This window comes from Sprattus sprattus (genome assembly GCF_963457725.1).
Source record: "Sprattus sprattus genome assembly, chromosome: 11".
Taxonomy (NCBI): Eukaryota; Metazoa; Chordata; class Actinopteri; order Clupeiformes; family Clupeidae; genus Sprattus; species Sprattus sprattus.
This window is the reverse complement of record NC_137909.1, coordinates 20148256-20169452: the sequence shown is the minus strand read 5'-3', so window position 1 is coordinate 20169452 and position 21197 is coordinate 20148256. Positions and strand designations below refer to the sequence as shown.

Genomic DNA, 21197 nt, shown 5'->3' with positions numbered 1-21197 from the left:
TTAAGTAACGTGTACCAGCGCGTAGGTGTTCATAGGTCGTGGGTGCTAATAGGTCGGACAACATTTTTAACTAACATCTTCTCTAAACTGGCAACTTGGAGAAGCCTCTGTTCAATGATTGGCTGAGGGGGTGGGAGGCGGGATCTGCTGCTGCTGTCTTGAATTCAACGTGAGGGCTCAAAACACCGTTAAACTGAATTGGATGACAGGTTTTTTTTAATCGCAGACTCTTTTTTTTTGCTTTAGGCGCTCGGGATTTTTCATAGGCGCTCGGGATTACGGTTTAGGCGCACGCCGAAATTTTCTCTATGCAGGAAAAACCCTGGGAATGCTACGTACGAATGATGTTTATGTTAGCTTGCTAAATTACTTTGCATTGCGTTTAACAATGTACTTTCTATCATCCTGTTAGCCTGCATAGGTATGTTATTTGTGTTCAGTATAGTGTAGCTAGGCACTTACTAATGTGTATTCACATGTTTGTGGGCATTATAAAGTAATGCTTGGTGGTACCGTGAGATGACTAACCTGTTAAAGTAACAGTATGCAACAATTATACTTCTGGATTAGGGTTAGGATAAGAAGTTTTACCTTAAAATAACAGCTTGAAAAAACATTGGGATTATGAAAAATCGCCACCGTGCCATTGCCATACCATGGTCCATAGGCGTGTTACTGCTAAATGTAGAATTCCATGAAGTCGCCCGGCTTTTTACTGTCTGCCGAACTAGTAAGTAGCTTATTTTCCGTCTTGCTTTGTCTTGTGTTGCACTTGCTTGATGTTTGACTGTGTTAGGACAGTTGTTGACTAACTAGTTTGTCAAAATGTTAAAGTCAGCTCATTTCAAGAGATTTTGTTAGTTTTAGTCGCTAGCATATCGTAAGCGATTAGCAATTGAGCTACTCTCCAGTTATAAAAAAGATACGTTTATTAAGTCTTTGAAAAGTCAGCCTCCTGACTAAGGTTCATGAATGAGCTTATGAATGAGTCATTAAAATAGACAAACCACAATAAGCAGATAAATAAATATTTATTAGGTAATATGCATTGTTACAGAATAGTCACATTACCAGTATTTTTAATCCAGATGAAAGTGACATGGATTCAGAGTTTACTCTGCAGCCTCTTTGCCCTTTAAAAAAGAACAAATACAATTAATTAACTACATGAAAAACAAAAAATGACACTTACATTTTCAAAGTTTATTTGTGAAATAATATTTTTTTTTCATAAAATATTATCTTACCTTTCCACCATCGCGGGTCTTGGCCCTGAGCTTGTTGACTTGGGTCTCAGCAATATCAGCACGCTCCTCAGCCTCCTCCAGCTCATGCTGAACCTTCCTGCACTTGGACAGGTGAGTATTTGCCTGTTCCTCCTGTTGTATATGAAATTGAGTGCAATAAAAACAGAGAAACAAAACAAGAGTCAATGTAAAGTAGCAAGAGTAGCAGATATTTTCCTGTATAGGAAAGGTAAACAAATACTCACAGCTTCCTCAGCCTGCCTCTTGTAGGCCTTGACCTTCAGCTGCAGCTTGTCAACCAGATCCTGGAGTCTGGTGATGTTCTTCTTGTCCTCCTCAGTCTAAAGAGAAAAAGTTTGTCAAGAAATGTTCTCCCCTCTCAGATTTTGCATGCAGTTCTAGAGAAAGAGGAGAGCTTTCTTACCTGGTAGGTGAGCTCCTTCACCCTCCTCTCATACTTGCGGACACCCTTGACAGCATCGACACCACGTCTCTGTTCAGCCTCAACCTCACCTTCCAGTTCACGAACCTTAACATGAAAAATATTTCCATTTCAGATACTGACCCCTGTTTTGTTATGAGTTAAACATATTCATTCAGAGTCATATTTTGTTACCTACCCTGGACTCCAGTTTCTGGAGCTGTTTCTTGCCACCCTTCATGGCCAGATTCTCAGCCTCATCCAGACGATGCTGCAGATCCTTGACAGAGACTTCCAGGTTCTTCTTCATCCTCTCCAGATGAGAACTGGTGTCCTGCTCCTTCTTCAGCTCCTCTGCCATCATGGCAGCCTGTATGACGGAATAGTGTATTTTTCAATAATAGAAGTAAAAGTACTTAAATATAATGCTCAGTTCAAGAAAAAGAAACCTTACATCAGTGATGGCTTTCTTGGCCTTGTCCTCAGCATTTCTTGCCTCCTGGATGATGTCATCAACTTCACCTTGGAGCTGAACGAAGTCAGTCTCAAGCTTCTTCTTGGTGTTCAGCAGACTTGTGTTCTAGTGTGGAGAAAGAAATAACCTCAGTTATATTTTTTATGCTGGAACTGTTTGTTTTATATATCGGTTTAAACAACCTTTTTTACTCTCTACCTGGGAGTGCAGGAGGCCAACACGCTCACTGGCATCAACCAGCTCCTGCTCAGCCACCTTGCGGCCTCTCTCTGTCTGTTCCAGGGCAGCTCTAAGCTCCTCAATCTCAGCCACCATCAGGGTGTTCCTGCGGTCCACCATGGCAGCCTGCTCCTTCATGTCTTCCTGTCCTCTGACAGCATCATCAAGGTGCAGTTGAGCATCCTTACAAAAAAAAACATGAAAGGGAAAAGTTGAGCACCCTGGTTGACAGATAGATGTATGGTGCTTGCTATACTGCTTTGGTTTAAGCACTGTAATAACAAAACACTGAATATTTATACTACTGACCTTGAGCTGACCCTGGACTGTCCTCAGATGTTTCTGGGCCTCAGCAGCCTGGCGGTTGGCGTGGCTCAACTGAATCTCCATCTCATTAAGGTCTCCCTCCATCTTCTTCTTGATTCTCAGGGCATCATTCCTACTCCTGACCTCAGAGTCCAGAGTGCTCTGCATAGAGTCAGTCACCCTCTGGCTGTTCCTCTTGATCTGCTCCATCTCCTCTTCCTTCTCTGCAAGCTTCCGGTCAACCTCACCCTTGACCTGGTTAAGCTCAAGCTGGACACGCAGAATCTTGGATTCCTCATGCTCAAGAGTTCCCTATTTTTATGTATAAAAAAGAGTATAAAACAATTAATTTCACGTGACCAATTGCATTATTTATGAAGATGTCCTATTCAATCTCTCTACTCCATCCTGTTGGATTTTGTATTTGTACCTCAGCCTCTTCCAGGGCAGTCTGGATCTCAATCTTCTCAGTCTCAACAGTCTTCTTGGACTTCTCCAGCTCATGAATGCTCTTTCCAGTCTCACCAAGCTGTTCAGTCAGGTCAGAGATCTCCTCTGCAAAAATACATTTAAAACACTTAAAAAAAATAAGAATCAGCATCTACCAATGTACTAAAGACTTGTGTTCCAGAATGAAACACTTTTGTGTTTAAGGTTCTCTTCACAAGCTTTGATTGGGAAGTATTTTAAGGCCATCTTGACTTACGTTGGAGATTCTTGTTCTCTCTCTTGAGAGTCTCCAACTGGTCAAGAGCCTCCTCATAGGAGTTCTTCATCTTGAACAGCTCAGTGCTGAGAGATCGAGCCTCTTTCTGGGCACCCTCCAACTCTGCCTGACCCTCCTCATACTTCTGTTTCCATTCTGCCAAGACCTTTAAAAAGCAAGTTGTGTCTTGGGTCAATTTCACATACAAAACATTGCTACAAATACTCCATGTCCATATTTAATATTAAGAGATTTAGGCCGAATCTCGATTCTTCCCCTTGCCCCTTTTGCTTTGTCTTTGTCTTGTCTTAATCCTAGCACTTGCAAGTGTAAGGGCCAAGGGCTGAAAACTTTCCCCTATGAAATGAGACGCCACTCGGTTTCGGGTACGTCATGCGTGACTGTATGAGCTATGAAACTAGCAATTTAAGTTTCAATGAAGAACATGGTTGCAAATATATATGTATACAACTGTGTAGAGCACGAAACAAGACTGTCGTAATTTTTAAATTAATTATAAGCCAAAAATACTTACATGTAGTGTATGTAGCATCTAGCTGGCAAGCTACCATATAAGCCAATGGAGTGGTGGTATACACACTAATTGTAACCTAAAACTACTGTTTGAAAGCTTCAGTTAAGACCTACAATACTATGCATCGTTCGTGTAGCACATTTCAGATCAAACCGAGTCATTATAAACATATAAAAAGTTGTGTAGATAGCTTTATTCATGTAAAATATTCCTCGCTTCAAGCAGCCATGTTTTTTTGAAAATTTCTGAGCTGGTTTCGATGTGTGGTCTGGGATAGCCCTTGGAGGAGCAAGTGAGCTCTCCGATCATCTTAAAAATAAGGGGTACTTAGCCCTAAATCTTATCCCTTAATCTTGATCAAATTGGGTATTGAGACACCACTAGCTCTCACATGAACGCGCAATTTCAAGGGTAAGGGGGAAGATAAGGGGTAAGGGGAAGTATTGAGATTGGGCCTTAGTATTAGTAGAGTAGAGTATTAGTATTTAATATTAAGGTAAAACCTTGTCAAAGTTCCTCTGCTTCTTGTCAAGGTTGGCAGCCAGGCCATTGGCTCTCTCCACATCAACCATGAGGTCCTCAACCTCACCCAGGAGTCTCTGCTTGGTCTTCTCCAGAGAAGCACACTTGGAGTTGATGGCCTCAATTTGTTCCTCAGCCTCCTGTAGACGCTGGGCAAGCTTTTTCCTGTTAATGCAATCGATTTAAGTTAGAGGACATGGACATGTTTTAGTAGACAACATAACAACCCACATCCACATTCTATGTGTTTTTTTGTCGGTTTGGTACATACTTGGACTCCTCAAGCTCTTCAGTGCGCTGGATGGCATCAGTTTCATACTTGGTCCTCCACTGAGCAACCTCGGCATTGGCCTTGGACATGCCACGCTGCAGCTCAGCCTTGGCCTCCTGCTCCTCCTCAAACTGCTCCCTCAGAAGGTCACAGTCGTGGCGTGCAGACTGAACAGCATGGGCCAGGGCATTCTTGGCCTGTTTTTGAACAATGAATTGTGTTCATTAAAGGCTTCACAGAATGTGGGTTATTTACTCCAATTTCTTAATCATGTCATTCACAGGTATCAGTACCTTGATTTCCTCCTCATTTAGCCTCTTCAGCTCCTCAATTTGCTGAGTGAAAGCCTGTTTGCTTCTACTCAGCTGAGACACAAGAGCATCTTTCTCCTCAACCTGGCGGCCGAGTTCACCATTTTCAGTCTGAAGTCTTGCTCTCTGAGCGCTGAGGTCGTTGACCTGGCGCGCACCCTCATCACTCTTGGACTTGACTTCACTGAGTTGGTCCTCAAGGGTACGGCACATCTTTTCAAGATTTCCCTGTTTGTGAAAGTAAAATGAATAAGCGATACAAAGGCAGACATGTTTATGGCAATTATGACTATTTTACTTGACAACATTTAATACAAAACGTACAAGAATATGTTCATTTTGTATCATTGTTTGCAGTATGATAATGTTTACAGTTAGGTAGAACAACAAGGTATACATGTCACAAACCTTAGCTTTAGCAACTCCCTCCATGTTGCTGGAGAGATCATCAATCTCCATCTTGTATTCACTCTTCTCCTTCTCAAGCTTCTGCTTGACACGCTGGAGGTTGTCGATCTGCTCTCCCAGCTCGGCCACGCTATCAGCCTGCTTCTTGCGGAGAGCAGCAGCAGTGGCTTCATGCTGCAGAGTAGACTCTTCAAGGTCACGACGCAGCTTCTGGAACTCAGCCTCACGCTTCTTGTTCATCTCAATTTGAGCAGCAGTGGCACCACCAGCCTCCTCAAGCCTCTCACTGATCTCTTCAAGTTCCCTGGAGAGATCAGCTCTCTGCTTCTCAACCTTGGCACGAGCTGCACGCTCAGCCTCAATCTCTTCTTCCAATTCTTCAATGCGGGCCTATTGGTTGTTATAAAGAAATAAGTGAAACTAAGAAAGAACAGTCAGATGATAATAAACACTATTCGGTACTGAAAATGTGAGACAAACCTGGAGCTCCTTGATCTTTTTCTGGAGCTGGGCACCCAATGATTGTTCATCCTCAATCTTGCTAAGGAGCTGACTTGTTTCAAAGTCCTTCCTGTTTCATTGTAAATTAAAATAGTTGTTTACGGCTGCTTAAAGAAATAAAGGACTAAAAAAGGAGTACATGTTTGCATAAATCATTTGTTGCTATTAGATGTCTAAATTACTTCTTCAGTTTCTCATCAGACTGCTGCTTGTCATTCTCCAGATCCATGACATTCTCCTGGGACAGTTTCAGGTCACCCTCAAGCTTTCTCTTGGCTCTCTCAAGGTCCATGCGGAGCTTCTTTTCTTGCTCCAGGGAACCCTCAAGCTGTGAATTCAAAGCATGAGCAACATATGAGGGGAAATGGGTACAATATGTGAATTTCTACACTGATGTGGTACAAAATGTGCATTAAACTGTGAGGCCATTAACTCACATCATCCACTTGCTGTTCAAGCTTGGTCTTGGCCTTGGTCAGAGTGTTGACTTTGTCTTCCTCTGCCTGGAGATCATCAAGAGTCTGCTGGTGCGCCTCTTGAAGGGCTTTCTTTTCCTTTGTCAGCTTGGCAATGGCCTCATCCTGAGAGGCCATCTCCTCTGTCAGGTTCTTGACCTACACATAGAATGTTTTATATCAATATCCAACCTCATGAAGAATTCTTGGAAATAAAGAATGTGTTCTTTTTTTTTAAGAATATAAACCTTGTTCTCAGTGGCATGTTTCTCCTTCTCCACTTTGGCCAAGGTCAGCTCCAGATCATCAATGTCCTTTTTGAGCTCAGAGCACTCATCCTCCAGTTTCCTCTTCTTGGCAGTTAGCTCTGCATTCATTTCCTCTTCATCCTCCAGTCTCTCAGTTGTCTCCTTGAGTTTGGCCTCAAGCTGGATCTTACTCTTGATCAGACCCTCACACCTCTCCTCAGCATCGTTGAGAGTCTCACCGCTCTACAGTAAATACAAGATGAAAGGATGAAATCTGATTAGTATTGAAAACATAATTCTCAGACAGGTTATTTATTTGAATATTGCAATGATGTGAAGAACTGTTACCCGTTGTACAGTAATACTTACAGATGCCATTTGCAGATTCAGGTCATTCCTCTCTTGCACAATAGACACCATCTTTTCCTCAAGATCCTTCTTCTTGGCATCAACCTTTGCAAACATGTCTTTGAGTTTTGCATGCTCCTCCTTCAGGCTAGCCAGCTCCTTCTCAGTTTCAGCACTCTGAAGCAGAGGCTTGATCTTGTAGTACACCTTCATCCATGGCCAGTGTTTCACATTAATGAATGAGCGGATATTCATCTGGATAGTGAAGATTGCATCTCTGCAAAAGAGGTTGATTTGTTGATTAAACCGTGTTGAAGCTTACTGAATAGATCAGAGGGATTCTGTCAAACACTGGCAGTGATTAGTCCAGTCTTTTTTATACATCTGTGATGATGGAAATTATTTCTGTTTTATACGTTTGCACTTTCATTCATAAAAGATTGGCAATTCATTCAACACAACCTATTGTGTAACAATTAAAAAACCTGCAATGTTATGTTTTATGGCAGATCATTTTGTTGAGCGTGATTCCACCAAATACATCACACATTACCTCCTTTCCATCATCGCGACAAACTCCCTCCTCATCAGGTATGCACGGCACAGAGCCTGAGTCATTGTGACAAGGGAAACCAGTTTCTCATCTCGCATCTCCTCAAGGGTACCAAGCAGACCAGCTTTGAAGAACACCTAAAAGAGAAGAACAAAAAATGATGAGGTGTGTGATTGAAAGCAGAAATGGACACACTTTATGCAATTCAATATTTATACATAAGAACAGATTTAAGTTAGAAACATTCTTCACCTTAGTGTGTCCAAACTTGTACTCATCGTGATCAACATCGATGGATCCCAAGAGCTTCTCAGCAGCCTTCTTGTTATCAATGAACTGACCGTCAGGAATAACACTGGCATTCAGTACTTTGTATCTGTTGTCAATAATAAGAAAAACATTATTTTCCCCATATAATACATTTATGAAGTATTACAAGTTATTGTTGTATATTGTTTTATGTTTACCTCTGCTTGAAGTCAGCATACATGATTCTGCTTGGGAAACCCTTTCTACAGATTCTGATTCCCTCCAGTACACCATTACACCTGAGCTGGTGGATGACCAGGAAGTTCTGCATATAACCTGTGAAAATACAGAGATGTAAAATTTTCAAGCAAATACAAGGTGTTAAATAATGGGCAGGTTTTAATTTACTAAAAGCCCTTTACCTGGTTTCTTAATTTCATTTGGAATCAGACAACGCACAAAGTGAGGATGGGTGGCCCTCAGGTTGGTCATCAGTTTTCCCAAGTTCTCCTGTTGAGGCAAGAATGTATACAATTTTAATCATACAGTTAATTGTGCTGGGACAATTATTGATTGATTGATCATTTTCTTCTTGATATTAAAATACATACCCTGAACTGTGAGGACACAGTCTGCATGGCGCCACCCTTCTTCTTACCACCCTTCTTAGCACCACCAGTCTCTGTTGACATACAAATAATGAATCGGATAATTGAGTTATATATATAGAATCTAATATAATTACTATTTGTGTATTAGCTTTTTGACTTGAACAGGTTATTACCCTCAACAACAGCTGGGTACAGGACAGGCAAAAGTTTGACCGATGACTTCTGGTACAGCTGCACAACAGAGTCGTTCAGTGGATCCTTGTTCTTGTCCAACCATCCAGTTACATTGTAGTCCACAGTGCCAGCATAGTGCACCAGGGAGAAGTGAGCTTCAGCTTTGCCTTTCTTAGGCTTGGGCTTCTCAAAGGCTGCGTTCTTTCCAAGATGCTGGGCATACAGCTTGTCCTTGAAAGTGGTGTCAGAGGCCTTGGGGACAATGCACTCCTCTTCAAGGATGGCAAAGATACCCATGGGCTGTTGAAAAATAAGATTGCTTAGTTATAAAAGTGGACATCATGAAACTATACAAATATAACAGTGTGCTAGCTGGATTGATTGAAACTGACCCTTTCAATCAGCTCAATGCAGGCAGCCAAGTCCATGCCAAAGTCAATGAACGCCCAAACAATGCCCTCTTTCTTGTACTCCTCTTGCTCCAGGACAAACATGGTGTGGTTGAAGAACTGTTGCAGTTTTTCATTGGTGAAGTTGATACACAGCTGCTCCATGCTGTTGTACTGTGTTGGATACATATTCAAACATTATTGAGAGTGGCACCCTAAGTCACTAGAAACAAATAATGTAAGTGATAAATCTTATAATTTTGTCCTCACATCAAAAATCTCAAATCCAGCAATGTCCAGCACACCAATGTAGAACTGACTTGACTTCTTGGTGTCCAGCATCTCGTTGATACGAATGACCATCCACAAGAACATCCTCTCATAGATAGACTTGCACAAGGCTGACACTGAGTTGTTGACCTAAAACAATATGTAAGAATTACTACTTACTTACTATGATGAGAAAAGGCAGGGTTTCCACTGTCATGGGAATCCTGGAAATGTCATGGAGTTTTAAAATCCCATTTTTCAGGGCTAAGAAAGTCATGGAATACAGTCAAGTCTCTGAAAGTTCTGGAAAAGTCAAGAAATAATAATTTTGTTGAATGTAGATGTAATGAAATTAATTAGGTTATTGTACTCTTCCATGGATAATGGTTTTGTTGTGCCTGATGCAGTCTCTACTTGAATTGACATAGTCTAATAAAAAAGTAATGGAAAAGGTTGTTATTTACTTTTCTAGTTTAGGCCCAATCTGTGGTGTAAAGTATATCATTCTGTTTATTTATTAGCTTGTAAAGATTCATGGAGATTTATTTAAAGGTCCTTGAAAAGTTTTGAAATGTTGTCAATAAAAACGGGTGTGAACCCTGAGAAAGAAAATACCAGCAGTAAAATTATTTTCAAACAATGTCAAAATCCTTGTGGTCTTTAGTCAACCATGTAGTATGTGAGATACCTGTGGCACAGTCTGACTCTTGGTGACAAACTCAGTTCCGACTTTCACCCTTGGGTTACACAGACCCTTCAGCATATCAGAAGAGTTCAGGCCCAGGAGGTAAGCGACTTTGTCAGCATCTTAAAACAACAAAGCGTGTAAGTAAGTTATTTACATTCATTAATTTTGCCCAGGAAAGTCTTTCTTAACCTAAATTGAGACGCCACTAAACATATCTAATGAATGACATATAAGATACATTTACAGGCTTCGGTTGTAGGTAATAAATGTAATATATGAATTTCTTTAATCAGAGGAAAATACAACTTGAAGTAAATATACATGCTGATCTATCTTTTAATGAAATTACTTAAATAAATAAGACTACCTTGTAGTTATTACTAGAACTGACCAAAGGTCAGTAGAGTTTTTAAACCTACCCTCAGTGCCATCAGGCTCAGCCTGCTCCTCACGCTGCTTATTCTTGAATTTCAAATTGCCATGATGGAGCACAGCACCAGTCAGTTTCCAAATGGTGACTTTCTCCTCTGCAGTGAAACCTAGGATGTCAATGGCTTCCTGCCATTACATGCAAAAATACATTTTAAGCACATCATTATTTTGAATCACTAGTTTTTTAAAGAATGTCATTCTCATTGTATTCATTGTCCAGAAGAAAAACTCATGGATATCTCACATCTGTGGCGTCCAACTCTTCATTGTCATTAATGCTGGCCACAGCGATCTGACCCTGACTGCACATGGGAAAGTCATAGGGGTTGTTTGTGATGAGGCACATTTCTGTGGAGGGGGAAAACAATAATTTGTTGTCGCAAATTAATAGTAACATGTAGGCTAATGTTTTTTGATTGTTGGTTGAAAATAATAACCCTACCAATGATCTCAGGCTTGTGGTTGGTCATCATCTGGAAGAAGATGTGGTAGCCTCTCTCATCAGGAAGCTGGAATGTCACTCTAGACTTTTCCAGCAGGTCTATTAAGGTGGGGAAGAATATATTTTAACTTGAAAAATTAAGGCAGCAATAATGTCATTTTTTAATATACACAGAATAATTATACTTACAAGTCTCAATATCAGCTTTAGCCAGTTTTCCAGTTGCGCCAAAGTGAATTCTGATGAACTTTCCCTGTTTTAGACAAAATGATATCCTAAGTAATTGTATCTTATTTATAACCACAGAACTGAGGCCAGAGTTAAAATAAGAAGTTAACTTACAAAACGGGAAGAGTTGTCATTCCTCACAGTCTTGGCATTACCATAAGCCTCTAACAGTGGGTTAGCAGCAATAATCTGGTCTTCAAGAGAGCCCTGCAAGTGGAAGAAACATTCAGGTATATGTTGTTATGAAGAGAATGTTGTATGTGAGAATGTGTTGCTTTATGATAATTAGCACATAAATGTGTAAGGGGTCTGACCTGCATCTTTCCAGGCACTGGCTCCTTTTTCTTGTCACCACCAGCCACTGCAATTGTTGCAAAGTACTGGATGACACGTTTGGTGTTCACAGTCTTGCCAGCACCAGATTCTCCGCTAGATTAAACATAAGATATTGACATTTTTTTAGATAAGAATTGTGTGTGTCATAGAAGATAATGCAAAGTTTTAAGTCATGCATTGACACTTACGTAATCAGAACAGACTGGTTCTCCCTGTCTGTTGGACAAATGCAATTTTAGATAAATATTTTTTTTTCTATTTAGTTCATGAACAAATATGTAATTCAATCTTATTATTTAGTGGCTATTAAATTGAATGCTTACCTTGGAGCATGAACTGGAAAGCATTGTCAGAGACAGAGAAAATGTGGGGTGGGGCCTCCATACGCTTCTTGCCTCTGTAGGCCTCCACCACTTCTTGGTCATACACAGGAAGCCACTTGTAGGGGTTCACAGTGGCACAGAAAAGTCCAGAGTAGGTCTAGAATGAGGAAATAAAGGGGATTGGTGTCACAGCTGTTTTATTTTTAACATAGTTTTTCATCTGTGAGAAAGCATAAAGCTTACGTAGATCATCCATGCTGCGTAACGCTCTTTGAGGTTATACAGGACAGAGGCTTCATTGAGGTGGGTCATCATGGCCATGTCCTCAATCTTGTCAAACTTGGGAGGATTCATGGGGTGGACATCCTCCTCCTTAACGACTCTTTCCTAAAACAAATGGACAATATAAAGAGATAAAGGCAAGAAACGTTCTGTTTACTGGAAATACTCAATCATTTTCTTAACTAAGAGCCTTGCTAACATACCTCCTTGGATTCCCACAGTTCAACAGTGACTTTGCCACTATCTTTACTCTTGATTGAAGCCTTCAGGTATAACTCCTCCTTGTCAACTACATAGCAAGCTGACTTTGCATCAAAGGGCTTGGTTTGGGCCTCAAGTCTCTCCTTCTCAGGCTTACGGAGGTAAATGGCTGCCTTGCCATAAGTGGCCATGTCGCTGTCCCCCATGGTTGAGGTTTACTGTTGGAAGAAGAGGCATGAAAATGTCATTTTGTAAAAAGAAAGATAACAACCACGGACTGAAAGAATCATAATTCTTCCTTAAAATATAGCATATCTGAAAAAAAGTAAACGAAACAACAACTTGATGTTTGTTTTTGAAGTGACTTTGTATGAGGCAGTCAAGAGCAACAGTAAATGTTTACATTTTATCTAATGTGGGAAACAGGTTATCAAACAGGCACTCTGAGATTCTTTTGAATGAAAAGTTAATTATTATTATTTATTATTAAATAAAACCATGGGTATCTGAGAATCTGAGATTCTTTTTAATGAAAAGTTAATTATTATTTATTATACGGCTCTTCAGAATGTTCCAAAAAGTACCGTTGATTTGAATGGGCCATCCCTACGTCATACCCATACATTAATTCCTGCTAACAGACCTCTGCCAAAGATAATCACCGCTGTCATTGGCAACGGGTTTTGTACTTCTAATTCACATCTTTCATATCATTCCGCCAGAAGTCCAGTCATTTTAACGCAACAGTAGAGAGTAATTTGAAGTCAGCAAGTAATGGGTTGCTATGCAACACTTGAAACTTCAAAGTTCTATTTGCTTGAAGAACTATTTATTTCTAAACGGGACACATGAAACGGCACCTAAATCATTAAAAAGAGGTATGTTGGAGGAATGTCTTCTATCGTTTTTGGCAAGTACCCGTATAATAAGCGGGATAATGTATTGTCCGTCGGTCATTCTCCAAAAATAATTCCCTTCGGTACGAAACAACACCCTCCGCTGCGCGTCGGGGTGTTGTTCGCCCCGTCGGAATTATTTTTGTAGAATGACCTCCGGACAATACATTATCCCTTACATAAAATCAAGGGTATCTTGCGAACACAGTCAAAGTAGAAAATTTGGTTCAAAATACACGCTACAGGCGTGGGGGACTGTAGTAAATAAATACGTGTGTGTTGGATTATTATTTAGTGGATTTAAAATGTTGTCTTTGTCTTTCATCATGATGTATGGAGTGCAGTCATGTAAACAAAAATTAATGTTATTTGTCTGGATGAGATTATTTTGAGATCTGAAAGTAGGTGTCAAAAATGTTTAAACTGAGTGCATTGTCTCTTCTCTTACAGTATTTTTTAATATTTGAAGTGATGTCTTCATAGAATCTCACTGAAGCCTGGTCAAAGGAGGTTTATCCTTTATATTTTAATAAAAGTAGCTTCAAATGTAGATTAGGTGATAACTTTCCAGCCAAAGACTGCGTGTATAGCCAAGAATTTTGTATTCAAGGACAAAATCTGGAAAATATGCATACCCATGCAACCCCATTTGATTGAAAAAGATTGTTTTGACTGAACTGAAAAGGGTATTCTGAACTATAGCTATATATTTTCTTTCTGAGCCGATTGGCTTGCTTGCTTAAAAAAAACAAAAAAAATTAAGATCCTGAATTGATAGTCAAAAAAGCAGATAAACTTACTTGTTCTTCCCAGGACCAGGTGAAATGTCCAAAACCGTCAAATAGTCTAAAATGATGGGAGCAAGAGGCAGAAAATATATTATATTCAGATGCAAATAGTAAAAACTTAACAAGTTTCACTTCCAAGCCAATCCAGCTCTCCCATGTTTCAGAGAACATCTGAGTTCACCATGCAGCCACCCATGCTGTAAAATCCTCCCTGACAAGTCAAGCAGGTGACAACTTACTGTGCACTGGAACCCCCTAGTCTCTGTGAACCTCTCGGTTCCTCCAGGCCCTTATATTGTGACCATCTGCAAACTAAGCAGGATCCAAATAAGGAAGGATTGGAATGGTTTGGTATATTTAAACATCATGCCAAGCAAACCATCACACACACACATTAATGAACTAACAAGTTTACTAATACATAGTTATGAAATGAGCAGCACCCATACTTCCATTACGGGATGTGATAATGATACTTAATCTGGTCCATTTAAGACATTGACCATAATTATTAATAGTATTAAATATATTATATTCTCAACCTGTAATATTGATTGTATTGGTGCATTGCTTCAAACATTTAGGCAAACTCTGAAGTATATTGCAGCTGTTGATTAGCATTTGTGTCATTTTGTTACATTGGCCCCTCTTGTTAAACATGCAGCTCAAAGGCACTGAAAGCTCAAAGGCCTGTTCATGTAGTAGTTTTAATTTTGTATGTAATACTTTGTTGTTTTGATTTTGAAACAGTAAAGGACATAATCCATGTGGGCCTGCTAGTTCTTAAATGTAATAAAGGTTAAAGTAATACACGAGGAACTGTTAATGTTCCATATTCTTTAAATACCACACACAAATGCGTGGCAAGATGTTCAAGGCCTTTTTAGGCAGGGTCAGAGCTACTCAATTTCAGGATAACATTCCTAAGATGGAGAGAGTGTGAGTTACCGGTGATTTACCGTGACATGTGAGTCATAAATTCCTTCAAATCTTGTATACTTATTCACACTTTTGGGCTTTCGAAGAAACTTAACATGTAGGCTATAGGCTACTATATTGGAAAGGTACAAATTCTTTAAAAGTGGACTCAAGAACCAAACAAACAAACAAAAACACTTGCAATTCATTCTCATGGACTCATGACAATTATTTATACATCTGACCTTTACCAGGGAAAGCATTTCAGGCAGTTGGCATTTTTATTGCTGTTTTTCTAAATTATATGTTTGTTGTGCTTCCATCTGAGCTGTTGATATAGTTCAATAAATCACATCACGATGTTAAGAGTGTCGTTACATTTAATTTACTCTGCAATGGTGAATGGCACCTGTTCAATGTGGTATGGAGAAAAGGGTATAGCACATTGCTTTCACTTTATTTATGTGACAGCGAAAGTTTTTGGTCAACACTGCAACAGATTAGGTTGATATGCATGCACATTCATAACAATTACTGCACACCCTAAACCGTTATTATGAGATGAGTTGTTTAAAAGAAATACTGAAAGTTGCAGTTGTAGTGAGATTCCTGTGAAGTTCATTGTATCACCTCTCTGCATTATACAACATATAGTTGGTCTGGTGTGCAAAAGATGCTCAGACTGAAACACACTGGAAGTGGCAGAAGCTTTGAAAAAATTAGATTAAAAGTATCATGTACAATGTAGCCTAGCACTTTAATTTAAAAAATCTAAATAAATACTTGCAGTCATACTTCACCAAATTAAATCATCAGAAACACTCCCACAGGATGCCAATCTGGAAGAATGTTCACACTGTAGAACAGCCTAAACCATTTCTTGTAGTGACACCTTGAACAGATGTATCAGTCTTGTAGTAAAAATATTGCTCATTCAGTTTTCTTAAATCATATAACGTGCACTTGAGAAAATCATAAGGAATGCAACTTTTTTATTAGAATTTCTAATTGAAAACTCATACTGATGTGTGTAACAGGTACCGCAGCAACGGCACCTAACTGACAGATAATATTCTGAAAAATCAGTAAATTAATTGAAGAGGCAGGGCAACAGTTTCTCAACTTTTGCGTTCTCCGCAGTTTCTTTATTGAACTTCAGTTCACCGATTATCACACGTTCTCCAGATCACGTTCTCACTTCCCCTCTACTGGCATGGAACACTTTATTTCTCGTCAAAATAAAATACCTTCATAAAATTGGATAAAAGCAGTATTATCCAAATAAAACACATTTTTTGATGCTGAATGAAGAAGACTTAACAACAGGACTCTTCTGTCGAAAACAATCTTTGAATAACAACGCTAATGTGTTTTGGCAAAGAGAAGGGGAGGCAACATTTCAGGGTGCGCTCTTGGGTCATGTTGTCTTCTGACAAGTTTGTGATCCCTGTGGCCAGTGGCGGCTGGTGAATTCCTTCGGGGGCGGGTGGCAGTTGGGTGGTGCGGTTTAAATAGCACTCCACAAGAGGTTATATTAGTAGCAGAAGGAGTAGTAGAAGGAGTAGAATATATGTAAAAACTAAGTTTATTTCATGAAAACAGTGCTCAACACTCTCCATTAACAACAAACTGTCAAATTGGGCATCACACAGAAACACAGTTTGGTGATTCTCCCGTTCTAGCCCCATCGTGTGGCAAAAGGGAAAACATATAAACATATAAAAAGGGATATTTCACAAAAATAGTTCTGATATATTATACACATACTAATAATCAGTTGTAAGAGAAGATGACTATTTTTAAAGGCAATATTTATTAAATTTAGTTCATCCCACTGAAACTCAAACACTTACCTCATTACCAGCATAGGGATGCGGGGGGGGGGGGGGGGGGGGGGGGGTGCTTGTGATTTCAAAAAGAAACTGAAAGACATGTAACAGAATATCTTGTGCAATTATTCAAACAGCCTTTCTAGCCTGTTTTACACATCATCAAAAATAATTTGCTCTTTACGCCTTAGCTGTTAGATGCTGGCGCTGTTTTTGAACTTGTTCTGGGTCTAGAATTCCACTGGGACCTAGGAAAAAAATCTTTATTAACCGCATACCTGTATGAGAATGCTCAGTTATTTAAATGCACTACTTTTTTGCCCTGTTTTTTTCTATGAAATATCTTTTTTTGTCTGGATCTTCTGCGCTTTTGGAATTATCCTTACCTTTTGATTCTTTCTGGATCTTCTTTGCTTTTGGATGTTTGCTTAATTTTCGAAATTGAAAGACAAATTTGTCCCCACTAATATCTGCACTTAGACCCTATGTTTGCGCAGCGTGATACGCACTGGTGTAGCAGTCCAGCTGCCTGGGTCCAATCCCTGTCTCCTGACATGGGAGGGTTTATTTGCAGAACGTGTAGTGCTTACACTTATTTCTTTGGCCACACACTTACATCTTCAACTGAGATGTAAGTTTTGGGAAGATCAGACCTTTTCTCAAACAATATGTTACACAAATTCTTGTGCAGGCTCTGATTATTTCGAGACTTAACTATTACAATGCAACAGAGACCTTCGTTCTGTGAAGATCAGACACAGTATAACACAATACACAACCTTTTGGGCCCTAGACTAGACTGTTGAAATGTGAATTTAATGGGCCTGACTTCACCGGATGATTCAGAAGGTGGTGGCACATTTTTGATCAGCCAAAGAGGACACATGTATCTCCTCTTCTTGTCACCCTTCACTGAATCCCTGTAGCCTTTTTAAATGCTAAAATTGACAAAAAATGTATTTGCAATATGAATCTGTGATTTTAGTAACCAATAATGACATTTAACAGCCATTTCTGCCTGGCAGCTTTTTCTAATTCTTGCTAAGAGACCTCTGTGTTGAAGGTAAAAAAAATACGTGACTCTGCTTTCAGTCAGAGACAATTGAGGACAATTTCAATTTCAAGACTTCCTGTTTGGGCATGAATTAGCCTTCTCAAGTCTCTGGTATGTGTGTAGCAACCAAGCAGGATGGCTACACCTGTAGTTCATGGATGTCTTATCATGAAATGCCCTGTTGAGGGAAACCCTCCACTACTTTCAATTATTTCAGGTAACCCTTGGTGTCAAAATTACACTACTTCTGAGATGTATTGTGTTATCTAGTCACCCTCATTTTCTTTCAGATAAATGTTGTGGGGTTTGAGGTTTCCACAGCCTGAAATTTTACCTGCCAGACTAGGTTAACGATGACTCGATGGAAGTCCAAGGGAGGGTCGCTAGATATGGTCACCTGAGAATGATTAAATCCAGAAGATGTACATATAGTATTCTTGAGTTATACAGAGGTTGCAGCTTGCAACTGAATAGCTTTCCCTTTCCAAGCGTGTAGGAGAAGCTTGGTTGCCTTCAAGTTCCATTAAAACATGGAAGGCATTTTCTAGTGCTTTGGCTTGTCTGTTACTGTATGGAGGGGTCAGCCGTATGACCCCCTCCTTAAAGGCGCCCGAGGCAACATTAGAGGCTTGAGACTCGAATAATAAACGTTCAATTTTTAGTCTTTTTTACACGTAGAAGTTTCAATAACACCATACCATTACATATCGACATTCAAGGAGCAAAGATGAGACCTCGTTGTGTGGTGAGATCTGCCAGCGCCGCCGGTGGGGAGAGTTACTGACTGGAATCCTGTGGCGATTTTTTGGTGGTACCAATATATAAAGGGCTACGCTCTTGCGGCTAGTTTTAGCGCAATTTTTGACGCCCAAAGTATCAAATAATGATGCAGATGTGCTAATATGGTGAAGTAACTGTCAATATCATAAAGATTGTCTTATCCAGAATATTTCCATTTTGATGCCCTAATATTGCTTTGGGCTCCTTTAAATTTACCCAGAAGTACCACCAAATAGATATATATAAAAATGATTGTATTAGTTATAAAAATGTTGCAGATAATTTATGTTTTAAAAGCAGTCTTATAAATAGTTAAACATCCACGAGGAAAGTCCAATCAAGAGCTGTCAGACAGCTGGGGTCCATCTGCAGTAAATCTGGCCGTGATCTTGTCAGTGGAGACTGCAGAGAACTGGGAGTGACGTCGTGGTCGACGCCCCCTCAGACGAAGGGCTTCCCTGGAATCCCCCAGTGACGTCAGTCACGGCCTCCCGGAACAGTCACCCACAAAAGCTAGAGCAAAAGGAATAATTAAAACGCAGTTGGTTCAATATACAACGCGATATAATCAGGATGGCAAGGTTACTTCCCTTTAAGCTGCATATTGTGAGCGTTGGCAAGGGCGTAGGTTTGCATAGGGTCCATAGGGACTAGTCACGACCAAAGTTTGGAAAGACAAAAAAGTCCCCACCAATTAGTTAGCTAGCTAGTAGGAAAACTACCAACACAGTGCTACACAATTCTACAATAAAAAAACATGTTTGAAAGTTGTTAGTGTGTAGAGCATGTAACTTTTGCTTGCATTAAATCTATCCCTCAGTGTGTTCACAGCAGCTGATTGTAATATTCACACAGAATATTATTTGATATGTTCCTGTTGGCCAATCAGTGCGCTTAATAATTTATATGTTGCATTCTTACTGCGCATCCTCAGAGTGTGTGTTCAGAGTGAGACGTGACACAGCTAGGTCACATATTACAGCCGCGGAAAAAATTAAGAGACCACTTCAAAATGATCAGTTTCTCTGGTTTTACTATTTATTGGTATGTGTTAAAGTAAAATGTACATTTTTGTTTTATTCTATAACCTACTGGCAACATTCCTACCAAATTTCAAATAAAAATATTGTCATTTAGATCATTTATTTGCAGAAAAATGACAATTGGTCAAAATAGCAAAAAAGATGCAGTGTCTTCAGATCTCGAATAATGCAAAGAAAACAAGCTCATATTCATTTTTAAACTACACAATACTAATGCTTTAACTTAGGAAGAGTTCAGAAATCAATATTTGGTGGAATAACCTTGATTTAAAATCACAACTTTCATGTGTCTTGGCATGCTCTCCACCAGTCTTTCACATTGCCGTTGGGTGACTTTATGCTACTCCTGGCGCAAGAATTCAAGCAGCTCGGCTTCTTTTCATGGCTTGTGACCATCCATCTTCCTCTTGATCACATTTCAGAGGTTTTTTTATGGGATTCAGGTCTCGAAATTGGGCTGGCCATGACAGGGCCCTGATCTGGTGATACTCCATCCACACCTTTACTGGCCTGGCTGTGTGGCATGGAGCATTGCCCTGCTGGAAAAAACACTTCTCAGAGTTGGGGAACATTGTCAGAGCAAAAGGAAGCAAGTTTTTCTTCCGGGACAACGTTGTACTTTGCCTGGCTGAAGTTTGTAAAAGACCATAAGGATTGAACCAAAGCGGACTGGAGGGTCTCCTAGTTCGTCTTCTCTGCCCAACACATGGTCGTCTGATGGTTAGACGGAGACCTGGAGAGGCCTACAAGCCACAGAGTCTTGCACCTACTGTGAAATTGGACTCAGAGAAGATGAACTTAGAAGATGACCTCCAGTCCGCTTTGGTTCAATCCTTACGGTCTTTTACAAACCTCAGGGCTTGGTTTGGGCCTCAAGTCTCTCCTTTTCAGGCTTACGGAGGTAAATGGCTGCCTTGCCATAAGTGGCCATGTCGCCGTCCCCCATGGTTGCGGTTTACTGTTGGAAGAAGGCATGAACATGTCATTTTGAAATAAGAAAGATTACAACCACGGACTGTAAGAAACATAATTCATCCTTGAAACGTAGCATATCTGAAAAAAGTAAACAAAACGACAATAAGAGTGTATGAGGCAGTCAAGATCAACAGTAAACATTTACATTTTATCATGGGTATCTTGCTAAAACAGTCAATGTAGAAATTAGGTTTAAAATGCAGCATACAGGCGTGGGGTAGTGTAGTTAATAAATAAAACTATTGGATCATTATTTAGTGAATTTAAAATGTGGTCTTTATCTTTCATCATTATGTATGAGGTGCAGACTTGTAAATGAAAATGAGTGTTATTTGTCTGTATGAGATTCTTTTTTTTTTTAAAGTCCAAAAATTGAAAAACACATCAACAGATCTGAAAGTAGGTCTCAAAAATGTTGAAGCTGAGTTCATTATTTCTACTCGTACACTATTCATTTTATTTGAAGTGATGTCTTTATAGAACCTCACTGAAGCCTGGTCAAAGGAGATATATCCTTTGCCTTTGAATGAAAGTAGCTACAAATCCAGAATAGGTGATAACTGTCCAGCCAAAGACTGCGTGTACAGCCTAGAATTTTGTACTAGAAAGGGTATTCTGAACTTGTAGGTATATATTTTCTTTGGGAGCCGATTGGCTTGCTTGCTTAAAAATAAAAAATAAAAAGTTGCTGAATTGATTGTCAAAAAGCAGATAAACTGACTTGTTCTTCCCAGGACCAGGTGAAATGTCCAAAACCGTCAAA

At 39.7% G+C, this 21197-nt stretch overlaps 1 protein-coding gene across 3 annotated transcripts; it reads right to left on the bottom strand.

Annotated features, from left to right (window-relative positions):
- Window positions 1-1112: 1112 nt before the first annotated feature.
- On the bottom strand, window positions 1113-12357 carry LOC308371916 (myosin heavy chain, fast skeletal muscle-like; the record flags this gene model as incomplete). 3 transcript variants are annotated; one of them, XM_080846958.1, is made up of 38 exons in its annotated part: window positions 1113-1133; window positions 1248-1379; window positions 1493-1588; window positions 1672-1776; window positions 1868-2038; window positions 2123-2248; window positions 2342-2545; window positions 2672-2980; window positions 3099-3223; window positions 3375-3540; window positions 4413-4596; window positions 4703-4899; window positions 4996-5241; window positions 5422-5811; window positions 5902-5992; window positions 6105-6250; window positions 6360-6536; window positions 6626-6868; window positions 6995-7250; window positions 7527-7663; window positions 7779-7902; window positions 7994-8111; window positions 8198-8285; window positions 8387-8457; window positions 8560-8860; window positions 8953-9123; window positions 9220-9369; window positions 9908-10026; window positions 10327-10465; window positions 10584-10687; window positions 10782-10880; window positions 10971-11034; window positions 11124-11216; window positions 11324-11438; window positions 11534-11561; window positions 11669-11825; window positions 11912-12055; window positions 12154-12357. In XM_080846958.1, the coding sequence occupies 38 exons, from the start codon at window positions 12355-12357 to the stop codon at window positions 1113-1115; spliced, it is 5811 nt and encodes a 1936-aa protein (XP_080703084.1). The 3 variants fall into 3 exon arrangements, with proteins under 3 accessions (XP_080703084.1, XP_080703086.1, XP_080703085.1); XM_080846960.1 differs by having other exon boundaries at window positions 11342-11438; XM_080846959.1 differs by having other exon boundaries at window positions 12157-12357.
- Window positions 12358-21197: the final 8840 nt, after the last annotated feature.